The 16,188-nt window shown below is 44.4% G+C and overlaps 1 protein-coding gene across 6 annotated transcripts in view; it reads left to right on the top strand.

Annotated features, from left to right (window-relative positions):
* Positions 1-16,188, top strand: part of LOC138758576 (very-long-chain enoyl-CoA reductase) — a 115,645-nt gene that overhangs the window by 89,556 nt on the left and 9,901 nt on the right. For all 6 annotated transcript variants that reach the window (XM_069927720.1, XM_069927721.1, XM_069927719.1 and 3 more), the window contains 2 exons: positions 6,414-6,457; positions 9,769-9,826. In XM_069927720.1, coding sequence (XP_069783821.1) covers positions 6,414-6,457; positions 9,769-9,826 — 102 coding nt within the window. The remainder of the gene's footprint in view (positions 1-6,413; positions 6,458-9,768; positions 9,827-16,188) is intronic.

The following is a 16,188-nucleotide window of genomic DNA, read 5'->3' on the forward strand; positions in this document are numbered from 1 at the left end:
TGTGTCGCCATCTTTGATTTCTTTATACTTGGAGATCTATCCAGTAAAGGATCCAAAACACAATTAAAATCTCCCCCAACTATGATATTTTCATTAGCTTGATTCAAAAACAAAAAAGCATCAAAAATAAAACGCTCATCATCCACATTAGGTCCGTAAACATTGAGCAAAGTCCAAGGTTCTGCAAAAACTTTACAAATCACCCTTAAGACCCGTCCAACATTCCCTTCCATGTTTTGTAATTGAAAAGGCAAATTCTTATGAATTAAAATTGCTACACCTCTTGCCTTAGAATTAAATGAAGAAGAAAACCATGTCCAACCCAATCTCTCTTCAATTTCAAATGTTCTTTTTCAGTCAAATGAGTTTCTTGTAAAAAGGCAATGTCAGTTTTCATTTTCTTAATATTAGCCAAAACTCGCTTTCACTTAATCAGATTATTTAACCCCTGAACATTAAAAGTTGCAAATTTCAAATTAGACATCCTTACAAACTAACAATTTAATCTCTCACTACAAAATATCCCTCCCCTTATATCTATTAAATCACTTAAATCACTATCTTAAATCACTATCCCTCCCCTAGATATTTAAAGAAAATGTGAAAAAAAGGAATATTAATTATCCCCAACAAAAAAAAATTACCCAAAGGTAGTAACGCCCTAAAAAACTGGGTGTGGTAAACCCCACTAGTGGTGGGTGACTATCAAAGATTTCAGTGCTATCCACCCGCCCCCCCCCCCCCCCCCCGCCCAGCCTGAAATACATTATTCACATCAACACAATCAAATACTGTAATTATATTCAACCCAGTGACTCCATTCCTAATAATTGTTCCGGATCTTCAATGTCAATAAGACTTTGTGTTAAAACTTTTTTCTTTCCATTCTGCCCATTTTATCCCGTTCTTCCCATTCCCATTTCCATTTCCATTTGCCTTCTTTTTAGGCAACGGTAGCAAAGATCTTCCATATCCTTGCAAATCTGGTAGTGAATTAGCAAAAGTTAATGCATCATGGTCATTTTCAAAAAATTGAGATTGAAAATTACCATAGAAGACTTTTAATACTGCAAGGTAATGAAAAGCAAATTTGTAACCCTTCCGCCACAATATTTCTTTAGCCAAGTTAAATTCCCGACGTCACCTAATAATCTCCTGACTCAAATGGTTATTTTGGACCGTCATTGGTGTTTGACTTTGTCGTGCCTTCTGCAACGCCAACCGTAATATTATTTCTCTGTCCTGGTATTTCAAACAACGAATTAAAACCGCCCGTGGCAGTTGTCCCGGTAACAGTTTCTTTCGTAACGCTCTATGTGCCCATTTCAGTTCTAGGCCTTCTGAAAAAAAACTCCTTGCCCAATACCTCGGAAATCCAGTTCTTAAAAAATTTTATTGGATCGGATCCCAATATCTTCTGGGAGACCCACAATTTTCACATTATTTCTCCGACTTTGATTTTCCAATGAATCAATTTTTTTCATTGTCTTTTTTCAGAATTCCCCAGTCCACAAAGGAATCTTCCATTTTTTCCATTCTTTCCCTGTTACGTTCAACTTGATTTTTGAATTCAAGAAAAGCTGTTGCAATTTTTAAAAAAAATTTCTTGCACTGTATCCACTGATTTAATACACTTATTAACATCACTCTTAACTGCAGACATATCTTCAGACATAGTAGTCATTTTGGTTGTCACTTCTAAAAATCCTTGAGTCATTTGTTTCAACATATTGTCCATTTGATAAGCAATCCCTTCCAGGACTGTACACACAGACTCCATTCCAGATTCCAGTTTCACTTTTTGAGGTCTACCTTCTCTGCTCTCCACCTCCAAATGTTCCTGTAAGCTGCTCAGTAAAGGTAAGTCTTGTTCTTCCAGCATTGTCGGTCCCCTCCCGGTGCAGCTGCGGGTCTGTACACCTGACGACAGCATCCCGACCACGTCGGGACGCTGCCGCTCAGGCCCCCCATAGCCCACACGCGGTCCAACAAGTCCCGGACCCTTGAAGCACTGTGCATGACAGGTAAGGCCAGGGACTGCACAGGTGTGACTTCCGACGCCATTCTGCGTATCCCCAGCGGATGCGCGGTTTGGCACCGGCATCATACTTAGCCGGGGAGGAGTTCTTGGAGGTTCCAAAAGTCGGGTCCGTGGCTTTAATTGAACAGGTAGGCCTCAATTCTTCAGCACTTTTAAAAGGTAGTTTCTTCTGCAGTTGAATTTTCATTTTTATTTTACATTCGTAGCCATTATAACCCACTAATGTTCCCAAAAGTAAAAATACCACTTTTAATCACTTTTATAAACTTTAAAAATGGGTGCTTAAAAAACTAGCTGAGGAAGGGTGGGACCGCACGTCTGTCCTCTACACCATCTTGCCATGCCCCCTGCTGCCCTTATTTTTAACAGGAATGTAGCAAGGTCGTTACAGCTAGGTTATAGCTCTCGGTTATAGCCCTAAAGCTGTAACTCGAATCTGTAGGAGGAGAAGAAAGACACACGCACACACCAGTAGAGAGTATTCGACACTGAATTTATTCAGTGGCTGCTCTGCCTTTTATAGGCAGCTCTGCTGCATCACCACCAGGGCGTGGCTTGAGTGGACTGACTGCCGATTGGTTACCTCGGATGCCCGGGCCCCAGTTGGCCCCCTGCGATCTACCAGCAGTGATTGACCAGTTTCACCACTCTGCCAGGGCCTATGTAAACAGGCGTTTCAGCCCGCACGATGTTTTGTCAGTCGTGGCTTCAACGATTATTTCCTGTCGACCCAAGACGGTCCACACACTGGAAATAAATTGGGTCGCCTGTCCAATGTAAGGTGTTCGGGGTCCACGAAATGCGCTACCCAAGTGTTGAGTAAGGCCTGTGCAGATGCTTCTGTGGAAACCTGATAGTGGCACAGCCTCTGGCCACCTGGTCATCCGGTCAATCATTGTGAGAAGGTAACGTGCGCCTCTGGAGACGGGTCAAGGCCCCACAATGTCAATGTGCACGTGGCTGAAGTGGTGACGTGCTGGCTCAATTGTCTGTGGAGCTTTGATATGAATCTGAAGTTTGGACGACTGGCTCTGAGTACAAATTCTGCCTCTTTGCAGAGGCCGCGCCAGACATACCTGTTCACCATCATTTTGACTGTAGTCCTGATGGCGGGGTGAGCCAAGTCAAAAACCCGCCTCTTCCATGCAACTGGAATGACAGGACGAGGTTTTGCCGTCATGGTGTCGCAGAGGAGTGTGCATTTGCTGAGGGCAACCTGGATGGGGCCCTGCCCCCAAACCGTCAACATGCAACAGTCGGGCAGCGAGCTCGCGCTTTTTGTTAATACCTCTTTGATGGCCACATACCTTCCTTGTTCAGGGGGCAGCTGGAGGAAGTCAATGATGCGGGGAGCAGAGTCCTCATCGAGCACACTGACCATGTGGTAGTAAAGCGTGTTGTCAGTGGAGTCCATCAAATGGCGAAATGTATCTCACCTTGCTGGATCCACACTCGTAGTTGCGACATCCAGAGCTGGGCATCTTCAACACAACGGCATTGATCTCTCGTTGCTCTTCCTTCTTGGGGTCCAAAGCACCATTTGGACCAATCAGTGGTTACCACTGTAACAAGGTCGCTACAGCTACAGCTAAGTTATAGCTCTTGGTTATTGTCCAAAAGCTGTAGCTTGAATCCGCAGGAGAAGAAAGACACACACACACACACACACACCAGAAGAGTGTATTTGACACTCAGTGGCAGCTCTGCCTTTTATGGTCAGCTCGGTCGCGTCACCACCGTGGCGTGGCTTGAGAGGAAAATTGTTTACCTCAGATGCCCAGCGATCCACCAGTGGTGATTGGCCAGTTTCATTGCTCTGCCAGTGCCTTTGGAAACGGGTGTTTCAGCCCGCACTTCCTGTGTCGTCCTGGGCCGCAGGAATATATTTTTGTTGAGCACTGAAATATCTCTTTGAAAGTCTTCCATTGTTTTTCAACTGTTCTGCCAACGAGCCTGTGCCCACAGTCCACACTGACCAATTCCTCATCCTGTTGTAGTGTGCCCTGTACAAGCATAATACACTAGCTTTAGATCTAACTGTTGCACCCTCCATCTGTATGAGAAATTCAGACATACCATGATTGCTTTTTCCAAGAGGGTCCCTAACTACTGGATCATTAATTTTACCTCTCTCATTGCAAATATTAGATCTAAAATAGCATCCTCCCTTGTTGGTTCCTTAACATGCTGCTCAAGATAAGCTATCACAGATGCATTCTATGAAGTCATCCTCCAGACTCATCGACCAACTTTATTTTTCCCAATCAACATGGAAGTTAAAGTCCCTTACGACAACTGCCATGCCTTACGTGCCTCCATTGTCTCTCGGTTAATTGTCTGTGCCATTCTGCTATTGTTATTTGGTGGACGATAGACAACTCCCACCAATGATTTTTTTTTCCCCATTACTATTCTTAATCTCTACCCAGATGGACTCAACATTCTTCTCCTTTGTCTCTCACTATTGCCCTGATATCATCCTTAATTAAGAGCTCCACCCCATCACCTTTACCTTCCTATCTTTTCGTATTACCTAATTCTGTTGTGGTTTTTTGATATCCAAAAATTAGTCAAGAAATGGAGAATTTTTCAGAAATGTTTAAGCCTTCATTTGCAAACAAAAGCTGAAACAAATCGAAGCCTGGACCCTGAAATGCCTGTTGCAATGAGACACTGCCCTTTTTTTGCACAGATTTTCAGTTACTTATCAATGTTCGACTTTGATGTTTTATACCAATTAGCTCATCCTGGGTTCATTTCTCGGTCATCACTTCTTCTGGTGCTACACTTATCTTCTTGTAACCAGCCTGTTTCAGAATAAATCACTCGCCACTATGGTTCCCCCTACCTCGTCTTGTTGAACTTCTATCTGATCTCCTGTTACTCCCATGTCTGACCTTGATGTTTTCTCTCTGGATGTGCTTTAAAGGTAGAAATTTTGTGTAACCTTGGGGACGAAAATTTTTTCCCTCTTTGTGTTTTAAAGTTAGCAGGCTATGAAGTCAGCAAATTCTACACATACCATAATCAGCCAACTTTTCTACATACTGTGGCTGTTACTTAATTACATTAATATTTCCCATAAACAGTGTAGTTGAAGTACAGAGTAAATTGATACATACGAATGGATTAATGAATGCATAATGAATAGTACATAGGTATATTTTCCATAATACCTTTGAATATTTAATTCCCCATCATGCCCACCTTGTAACCATGGAATCTCCTCCCCAACCCCTGCCATCAATGTGATCTTCTGGGATCGTTGTCTGAAGAGGCGTGCAAATAATTGAGGACCCTTTCCACCCCGCACACAACACGCCCATTGGGGAAGGGATACAGGAGGATCAGAGCCAGCACCACCAGGCTGAGGGAACAGCTTCTTCCCACGGGCAGTGAGAACGCTGAACGAACCAAAGGAAGTGCTCACATTGACCCTCCGAGACTCTCATATTCACAAAACAATATTTACATTTGTATACATGAATGCTTGTCCTGCATGTGTATTGTTTTCATGTGTGTTATGTCTGCATGTTTTGCCCCAAGGACCAGAGAACACTGTTTAGTCAGGTTGTGCTTGTGCAATCAGATTATAATAAACCACTTAAATTTGCGTTTTGTGGGCCAGGGAAACCTTCCACAGAGGTGCAGGTAGTTCTCTGCTCTGAATCTTCAACAACGCAGCCACACCAGCACGTGCCACTACACAATCACACTGCTCCCTTGTATTTGATGCATCCAATCCTCTCAGTAGTTTTGTGATACAGTAAAACCCCAGATCTATGGGGATTTGTAGATGCCGAATAAGTGAATTTTCCAGTTGTTTGAGATTGCACGTTGCGTGATTGGCGAACTAACTGCTAGGGGGTGCCAATAGTAAATTTGGAATTTTTTACCCGTTTTCTGCAATTTTTTTTGCTGGTTGCTTGAATTCTGGATAGCGGAATTTTAAGGTATTAAACGATGTGAATTGAATTGACTGAAGACTGGTTTCCATAATGGTGGGGTTCTCAGGATGAAGCCAAGATGGGTCATCTGTTTGCTTACCAGTAAGGATGTATATTTGGTTTTCCAGTTTGTTCGTCTGGCCTCTGTTTCTGGACTGGTAATTTAAAATCTGTGACTTCTATCCATAGAACAAAAGGTCCCTCACTTTGTGTATCTCTTGCCAACAGCTGAGTTACCATTTGGTATTTAAGATTCACTTCTACTTTCTGTGGCCTCCAGCTGCTTGAAAAGCTTTGTCCAAGGTTTCTGACGGTTGTTGAACAACCATAACATAGTGGTCAAAGGGTGGGAGTGTGTCGGGAGGTGGTTTGATAACTGCAGTTGGTTTTTGGATTATCTGATGATTTTTGTTCCTCTGTTTCAGCTTATGGAGATAAACAGATGAAAGTAGCATTAGCCGTATTTCTGGTGAGTTTCCCCCAAAATATGAAACAAGAATGTATTATCAAGTGGTTACGATAGAGTTATTTTGGTTAAAAATGCAACAAAAAACATGTGGTTTATATAGCAGCTCACAAATGTGCTGGAGAAACCCAGCAGGTCACGGAGTGTCCTTGGGAAGTAAAGGGAAACTAATTTTACAGGATTTCATAATTATTTCCAGTGTAGCTCTTCCTTGAATAAAATTAGGATGAAGTTTGTAACACGTTTACAGTTAACTGATTTGTCCTTTCAGAGATGACTGACAGCATCCCTGGTGAATTTATCCCTTGACCATACTGCTGCCTGCTTTTTCCCCAGTACTGTAACTTTAGGTCAACTGGTTGCAGAGGAACAAACAAAGGGGACTTTCTCCAAGCCTCTCCGATATTCCTCTGAGAGCGTGGATTTGGAGTGTCATCAGCTTGTTTATGGAGACAAGGTCCCCAAGTGTAAGGGTGGGTGAGGAGTGCTTCAACATCCAGTGCTGTGGTGCAACTGCCAAATATTTCTTGTGCAAAGTAGAGAAACATGAATCCAGGCATATCTCTCATCTAAAGCCTTGGATGCTTCAGAAAGATGAGCCGCCCCCCCCCCCCCCCCCCCGAACTCCCACAACCACTTTACGGCCACTTCTGAAAAGTACGGTAGAGAGCCAGGAACAACAGAACAATGAAGTGGTTCAGCGAGCAGAAAGTTATCACGGGTAAAATTGTGTTTAACAAAGAGAGTACCATCAAGGAAATGGTGTTTCATACACAAAATATTGAGAGAAAATGTTTGGTAAACTTTGGTAGGCAGAGGGTGGAACAGTTAGCCAGCGCCAGGATTCAAATCCGGTGCTATCTGTAAGGAAATTGCATGTTGTCCCCATGTCTGCGTGGGTTTCCTCCACTTGCTCTGGTTTCCTCTCACTGTTCAAAGTATACTGGGAGTGTAGGTTAATTCGTTGTAATTGGGCGGCATGGGCTCATGGACTAGAAGGCCCTGTTACTGGGCTGTATGTCTAAATTTAAAATCAAACATATGGCACAATTAGAAACCATTAGTTTTGAACTCTTGACCATGAGAGAAGAATGGCCGCAGAGCGATCGAGATCTGTTTCAATGTTCCAGCATACTTCAAGTTTATTATCATCTGACTGTACATCTACAACCCGATGAAATAGGACCACGATGCACACATAATACACAATAATCACATATAAACAAGATATAATTTAAAATAAATGCATAAATATACTAGGTTACGTGATATTGTTCATCAATCACACAGCCTGTAAGAAGAAGCTATTTCCCAGCCTGCCAGTCCTGGCTTTGATGCTCCTTGTTAGCAGTGGGTCATAGATACTGTGTGGTGGATGGAAAGGGTCCTGAATAATTCTTTGAGCCCTATTTAAGCAACAGTCCTGGTGAATGTTGTCAGTAGAGGAATTGGAGACCCCAGTGATATTCTTGGCAAGGTCAACCTGATTAGCAGAATATCTTGGAAGAGGAGTTCGTAGAGTATGTTTAAAAACAGTTCCTCATCTCGGAATCAACAAATAAACCTTATTTTAAACTTTATCTTCCAATAGACTGGATTGATTAATAATCCCAGGTGAAATGATATTACGGGATGGTAGCAGTTAGTGCAAAGTTCTTACAATGCCAGTGATTGGGACCTGGATTCGACTCCCACTCTGTCTGCTTGTACGTTCTCCCCATGTCTTCAAGGGTTTTCCCTGGGGGCTCTGGTTTCCTCCCACCGTTTGAAACGTATTGGGGGGTTGTTGGTTAATTGGGGGTAATTGGGCGGCCCAGGCTTGTGGGCCAAAATGGCCTGTAACCGTGTTGTGTGTCTAAATTTATATTTGCATTTGCTTTAGCAAATTGAGAGTTCCGTTGACTTGTAGTGGTGAGCTTGAAAATAAGCCAGATACAGAGGAGGGAGAACCGAATTAACTGAGGTAGATGAGAAACAAAGATTGAAGTGTTTGCCTGGTAAACAATTGCACATTGAAAAAAAATTCATTACTCATTCAGAGCAATAAAAACACCTTGGAATTGTGATCTATCCGTGACTTGCTATTCTCGGCAGAGGGAATTAAATCCAGAAAGTATAAAGGGTGGTACTTTAAGAGGACTAATAACCGTAGGACCCTAGGAGGTGTTGAGGAACAAGGTGACACTGAAGGACACAGCCAAGGTTCACTGTCGATTACAATGCAAGTAGATCAGGAGGTGAAGAAGGCATGTGGGACTCTTGCTTTTATTAAGCAAGGCATCAAATCCAAGAGGAGTAGGGTTTTGATAGCATTTTTACAAAATTGGCCAGTCTGCTGGCATCATGTACAATTCAAGGCACCAGACTATAGCAAAGATGTGCTAACATTGGCGAGAGTGCGGAAGAGATTCACCCAGTTTACTCGATGAGAAGAGACGAGACAAACTCTGTTTTCTTTCCTTGGACCAGAAATGGGAAGATAGTTGGCGTTCACCCAGCACAGAGAAATCTAAAACTAGAGTGCACAGGTTTTGGTAAAGAAACACCTTTTGACTCAGAGAGAGGTTGGGATCTGGAACATGCTGCTGAGGGGATGATGGAAGAGGAAATTCTCACTACTCTTTAACACGTGTCTGGGTCAGCACTAGAGTTGTCAAGACACAAAGGGTATGGTCCAAGTCTGGGTCAATGGGATTAATGCAGCTGGGTACTTGATTCTGTCACGTGGAAGACTCTGAATGATTACTTATTAAATATATTTCAAGACTAGAGATTGATTCGTTTTTGGAAGCCTGACTTGAGGACAGAGTAACGGAGTTGGCTGTGGCCTTGTTAGATACCAGAGCAGGTACCCTTGTTGCCGACTCCTGGGTTGATTTCTCATGCTAATTGCATGGAAAGCAAGGCATTCTTCCACACTAGTCTACACAGTGCTCATGCCCTGTGAAATGTTGGTGGCGAGGTTCCCTCATACATTATTCAGTGTTAAATTCAAAGTTAGACATACACTATAGTAACAGGCCCTTCTGGTCCATAAATCCGTGCTGCCCAATTGACCTAAACCCCTGATATGTTTTGAATGTTATGTTGTACCCAGAGGAAACCCACGCAGATACTGGGAGGACGTGCATACTTCAAACCCCAGTCCGACACTGGCCACTGTAACAGCATTGCACTAAACCACTGCGCTACCATGCCACCCTGTGTTGGTGGAGATTTCTCTCCTCTCTGTTCTGAGCCGTTGTGACCTGCTGCTGCTGTGTTGTTGTTCACCTCCACTGAACCTTTCTCACTGATCATCTCTCTTTCTGCAGTTCTGTCAAATTGGAAACTTCTCCATCCACGTGGCACTGAGGAATCTCCGGCCAGCAGGTGAGGCTGTCTCCACTCTATCCAGGTCACTAGGAACAAGTTGATCATCATACCTTAGCAATTTTAAAAATAAAATATCAAAAGCTACTTTCATTACTGGGCAAGTTACAATTCCGGGACCAGGACTGTGGCTCGAACCAAAGTTTATTGTCATATGTACTAAAGTAATGGAGAAAAACTTGCATCAATGGAGGTTAACTCGTACGTAAGTGAAGCAGTTAGCACAGTAACAAAGCTGAAGTGCAGGGCGCAGTTTTACTGGGACTAAGTGCAGTATATTAGAGAAAAGGTTAAAATAGTTCAATGGCGTCATCATTTACCAGGGAGGTCGATTCAAGAGTATGATAACAACTGAAGGGAAACGTCCTTGAATCTGGAGGGGTGCATTTTCATGTTTGAGTACCATCTGTCCAATGGGAAGGGAAGATCATAAGAAATAGGAGCAGGAGTCGGTCACCGTTGCCTACTCCGCCATTCAATGAGATCAGGGCTGATCTGATGATAGCATCATCTTCTCTCCATTTTCCCTCATCTCCCTACAATGTAAAAATCTATCCAACTTTGTCAAATATATTTACTGAGGTCACCTCCACTGCTTCAAAGGCCAGTGAATTCCACAGATTCACCACCCTCTGGGAAAAGCAGATCCTCTTCACCTCTGTCCTAAATCTCCTGCCCTGAATGTCCCCTAGTTCTAGTCTCCCCCATCAATGGGAACAACTTACCTGCCTCCATCTTATCTATGCTTTTCATAATTTTGTGATCGGGGTAGGATGGGTCATTTAATACATAGGCTGTCTTCCTGAGTGAGTGGGCAGCAAAAGAATCAAAAACAAAAGTTATCAATAATCATCAGGTCGTGGAATATCTGTGGAGAATTAATGTTTTTTAATCAGTCACCGTTTATTAGGAGCAGGGAGAGATTTTAAGAGGCAGAGGGAGAGGTGTGATATCTGCCAGGATAGAAGATGAAATATTAGACAGTGAAAAGGTAAGAAAATAAGGTAAGGATTTTAAAAGGATGAGATGGAAGGTTGGATAGGTGGAGAGTTGAAACTTTTAACATCTTCAAATACTGGAACTCTGAAAATGTCACGAACTGTTAAACCAGGCCCAAAATGTTGGTTCCCCTTCACTTCCTATGGATGCTGAGTGACCTACTGACTTTCTCCAGATGATTTACCTTTTGGTAGAATAATGCGGAACTGAAAACAGAAGTTTGTGAGATTGAGAAACCTCTTTTGGAAAGTGTGATCATGACACAAATTGTGAGGGTGAGTGAAGGAATTGATTCCAGGACCAGAAGTGTGGGTGGACACAAGCCTCAGTAAGGATGTGTGGGTAAGTAAGTGTGGGTGGACACCGACCTCAGTAAGGATGTGTGGGTAAGTAAGTGTGGGTGGACACCAGCCTCAGTAAGGATGTGTGGGTAAATAAGTGTGGGTGGACACCAGCCTCAGTAAGGATGTGTGGGTAAGTAAGTGTGGGTGGACACCGACCTCAGTAAGGATGTGTGGGTAAGTAAGTGTGGGTGGACACCAGCCTCAGTAAGGATGTGTGGGTAAGTAAGTGTGGGTGGACACCGACCTCAGTAAGGATGTGTGGGTAAGTAAGTGTGGGTGGACACCAGCCTCAGTAAGGATGTGTGGGTAAATAAGTGTGGGTGGACACCAGCCTCAGTAAGGATGTGTGGGTAAGTAAGTGTGGGTGGACACCAGCCTCAGTAAGGATGTGTGGGTAAATAAGTGTGAGTGGACACCAGCCTCACTAAGGATGTGTGGGTAAGTAAGTGTGGGTGGACACCAGCCTCAGTAAGGATGTGTAGGTGGACACAAGCCTCAGTAAGGATGTGTGGGTAAATAAGTGTGAGTGGACACCAGCCTCAGTAAGGATGTGTGGGTAAGTAAGTGTGGGTGGACACCAGCCTCAGTAAGGATGTGTGGGTAAGTAAGTGTGGGTGGACACCGACCTCAGTAAGGATGTGTGGGTAAGTAAGTGTGGGTGGACACCAGCCTCAGTAAGGATGTGTGGGTAAATAAGTGTGGGTGGACACCAGCCTCAGTAAGGATGTGTGGGTAAGTAAGTGTGGGTGGACACCAGCCTCAGTAAGGATGTGTGGGTAAATAAGTGTGAGTGGACACCAGCCTCACTAAGGATGTGTGGGTAAGTAAGTGTGGGTGGACACCAGCCTCAGTAAGGATGTGTAGGTGGACACAAGCCTCAGTAAGGATGTGTGGGTAAATAAGTGTGAGTGGACACCAGCCTCAGTAAGGATGTGTGGGTAAGTAAGTGTGGGTGGACACCAGCCTCAGTAAGGATGTGTGGGTAAGTAAGTGTGGGTGGACACCGACCTCAGTAAGGATGTGTGGGTAAGTAAGTGTGGGTGGACACCAGCCTCAGTAAGGATGTGTGGGTGGACACCAGCCTCAGTAAGGATGTGTGGGTAAGTAAGTGTGGGTGGACACCGACCTCAGTAAGGATGTGTGGGTAAGTAAGTGTGGGTGGACACCAGCCTCAGTAAGGATGTGTGGGTAAGTAAGTGTGGGTGGACACCAGCCTCACTAAGGATGTGTGGGTAAGTAAGTGTGGGTGGACACCAGCCTCAGTAAGGATGTGTGGGTGGACACCAGCCTCAGTAAGGATGTGTGGGTAAGTAAGTGTGGGTGGACACCGACCTCAGTAAGGATGTGTGCGTAAGTAAGTGTGAGTGGACACCAGCCTCAGTAAGGATGTGTGGGTAAGTAAGTGTGGGTGGACACCAGGTTACAGACACCAGCCTCAGTCAGGATCAGAGATGTCACACCTACTGACTGATCAATGAGTCGACCCATCTTCTAGTTACAACATTCTTCATGTTGGCAGTCAAGTCAAAACTCCTGAACGCTGTTTCAGTTCAGCCCACGTCTCCATGGACTTTTTAAAATATCCCTGAAAGAAGAAACAAAAATTGACATCAGGTAAACTGGAGGTTTTATGATTGGTGAGCTTGGAGAACAGAACAAAACTGCTGCAGGTTTAGGGAAGGAATTCCAGAACCTCCCTTGGAATGAAGGTTATAAATCTGGAATAGGGGGATTTGGTACATCTTGGCAGTTTGTGGAACAGGAGGAAGCTGGCGAGGGGGACAAGACTCTGGAAGGAGTTGAGGATGTAAGGGTTAAGCAAGCCTGCATCTCAGTAGGAAGGCTCCCAATTGTGTTTAAAGGAGTAAAACACAGAAGTCTGCAGACACCGTGATTGAAGTAAAAACACAATGCTGGAGAAACTCAGCAGGTCAAACAGTGGTCCTTTTTACAGCAAACGTTTCAGGCTTGAGCCCTTCATCAAGGTATGAACAAAATGTAGGCAGGGGCTTGAATAAAATGGTGGGGTGAAGGGGCAGGGGAGGGAGCACAGTCCCATAGGTGGAAGGTAATAGATGGATAAGGGAGAGAGGGCACACCAGCAAACAGGGGGGAGGGGGATGGCTCTGTGAATGGAAAGCTGGAGGAAAGGAGACAGAGGGATGGGGAAGAGAGGGAGAACGGGGAGTGGGCTAGCAGTTCAATGTTAATGTCATCCGATTGGAGAGTGCCCAGACAGAAAATTGCTGCTCTAATTTACGGGGGCCTTGGTTTAACAGCACATGGCAGTAAAACACTAACGTCTGCAGACACCGTGAATGAAATAAGCACACAATACTGGAGGATCTCAGCAAGTCCAACAGTGTGCATAAAAATACATAACTGACTTTTCGGGCTTGAGTTCTTAATTAAGGCATGAGCAAAATGTAGGCAGGAACCCACGGGCTTGATGAGGGGGCACAAGTCCAAAACACTGGTTATGCATCTTTATCTTTGTAATACACTGTTTGATCTGCTGAGCTTCTCCAGCATTTTATTTCCACTGTGTGTAAAGCCATGTTGTACAGAGGCAAGGGTTCCCCTGTTCTGGCGAAAGTTAGCGCTGGGACTGGTAACGGAGGAGTAGATAGATAGGGAAGAAATGCAGACGTCTCCTTCACCAGCCTGTTCCTCCCTCCTTCTTCCAGCGATGGAACGAGGCCACAAACGTCATCATTCAGAGCTGAAATCCGTGTGCGGAATTTGATGTGAACTTTAACCCGTGCCCTTTTTGTAACTTCAGCTGCTGCTCTAAGTAAAGATGATTTGTTTATAATTAATCCCCGGTCTGCTCGAGTGTTTCGAAGACTGATGCCAGAGCTTCTGGTGTATTTAACTTATTCAAACGGATGGCTTATCCTTCTCGAACAGGTGTCTGCTGACAGCCCATTAGCAGAATGCATTCCCCGGTTCTGCCATTAACCCTCGAGGAGCTGCTAACAGCTGCTGCCCAGCGTTGTGCCTCAGAGTTTCCTGCACGAATAGTTTGGGATAATTTAGCACCTCCTTTAAAATAGTGAGCAGTCCCTCGAGGACATCACATAGGAGCATAATTTGATGTAACCAGCTCTAGTCGGCCCGTCGAACCTGCTCCGCCATTCAATGAGATCATGGCTGATCTGATGATAGGCTCATCTCCATCGGCCTGCCTTTTCCCCACATCCCTTAATTCCCCTACTATGTAAAAATCTATCCAACAAATATATTTACTGAGGTTGCCTCCACTCCTTCAATGGGCAGCAAATTCCACAGATTCACCACCCTCTGGGAAAAGCAGTTCCTCCTCATCTCCATCCTAAATCTACATACCAGGCTATGTCCCCTGGTGCTGGTCTCCTGTACCAATGGAAACAGCTTACCTACCTCTATCTTATCTACGCCTTTCATAATTTTATTTGTTTCTATAAAATCCCTTCTCATTCTTCTAAATTCCAGCAAGTAAAGTCCCAAATTACTCAATCTTTCCTCATAGGCCAACCCCCTCAGCTCTGGAATCAACCTGGTGAACCTCCTCTACACCCTCTCCAAAGCCAGTCCATCTTTGCTCAAGTAAGGAGACCAGGACTCCACACAGTTCTCCCGATGTGGCCTCACCAGTACCTTGTACAGCTGCAGCATAATCTCCTTAAACTTAATCCTCTTATTATATCCAATTAATATCTTTTGTTGGTCTGGACTCCTCCCCTGGCCAGCCTTCATTCTCTTTATTCTGACACCTTGCTTATTCCTTGAGGAAGGGCTGAGGCCCAAATGTCAGTAATATAATCTTTTACCTTCTATGGACGCTGTAAGTTCCAACATTTCTGTGTGTTTTTACCTAAATTCAGACCCTCTAACAATGAAGGCCAACGTTTCATTTGCCTTTTTGATAACCTGCTGCACTTGCAAACCAACCTTTTGCAATTCAGAATGCAGCAGGGGTCACAGGCCCATGAGGTCATGGGTTAACCTGCTCACCTGAGGTGGAGCTTGATCTCAGCTTGAGGGAACTAGTTGGGTGAGACTGTGCTCCAAAGCGGCTGCCAAGACTTTTCCAACCCCTTCTGTCCTGGCATTAGGATTTACAGGTGTGGTGAACGCATTGCCAAATCTCCCCCCTCCATCATTGCCTGCGTATGCCTCAATCTCTCTCAAATCGCCTCTCACGTCCCTGTCACCGCCCATCCCAGCTCATCCCACACCACTTCATGGTTGCTTCATTCATGTGGCAAACTTTCCCTCAATGCTGCTCAATGCTCCCTTTTACTTTTCGACCCTCCACCATGTAAACCCCTGCAGATGTTCTGCATTGATGTAGTTCGGGGCAGGGGAGATGGAGTCCAGTAACTCCGTCCATTGGCTCTAATCTCAGCAACCAACATCCCTGAAAACAAAACACAAGCACCATTTTGATTTGTTATCATTCACTTCGTTAGTGTCCCATGTTCGAATCTGCCGCTGTCTGTGAGAGAGTTTGTACATTGTATTGCGAGGCCTGTAGTACATATTTTAAAGGGGCCTGTGTTTTCAGTTCGGGGTCTGGGAGCCATGAGCCTGTGGTTCCAGGTCGGGGTCTGGGAGCTGTGTACGTGTGGATCTCTTAGTTTGGGATCTGGGAACCAGGCACCTGTGGCTCCAGGTCGGGGTGTGGGAATCACGCACCTCTTATCACCTTTAATTACAGTTATTAATACAGAATATCAGAGTGGTTTCTAATAGCCGCTGGCGCTGCACAAATTTCAACACATTGTGTTAATAACCCCTTTTAAAGGTAATAATTTGGCTAAAATCGCTAACCTTAAATTTAAGATTAGCAATCTTAGTCAATTATCACCTTTAATTGGGTTATATCAGCGTGGTGTCTCATAGCCGCTGCACAAAGATGAAAACAAAAATATTTCTCATAATTCATAGTATGTAGGGGCCCTTGAAATTACAGGGCCCATAGCATTTGCTACTCTCGCTACTACATTAATCTGTCCCTGGGGTTTATCGGCCACT

Source organism: Narcine bancroftii, chromosome 3 (assembly GCF_036971445.1).
Source record: "Narcine bancroftii isolate sNarBan1 chromosome 3, sNarBan1.hap1, whole genome shotgun sequence".
NCBI classification, from domain to species: domain Eukaryota; kingdom Metazoa; phylum Chordata; class Chondrichthyes; order Torpediniformes; family Narcinidae; genus Narcine; species Narcine bancroftii.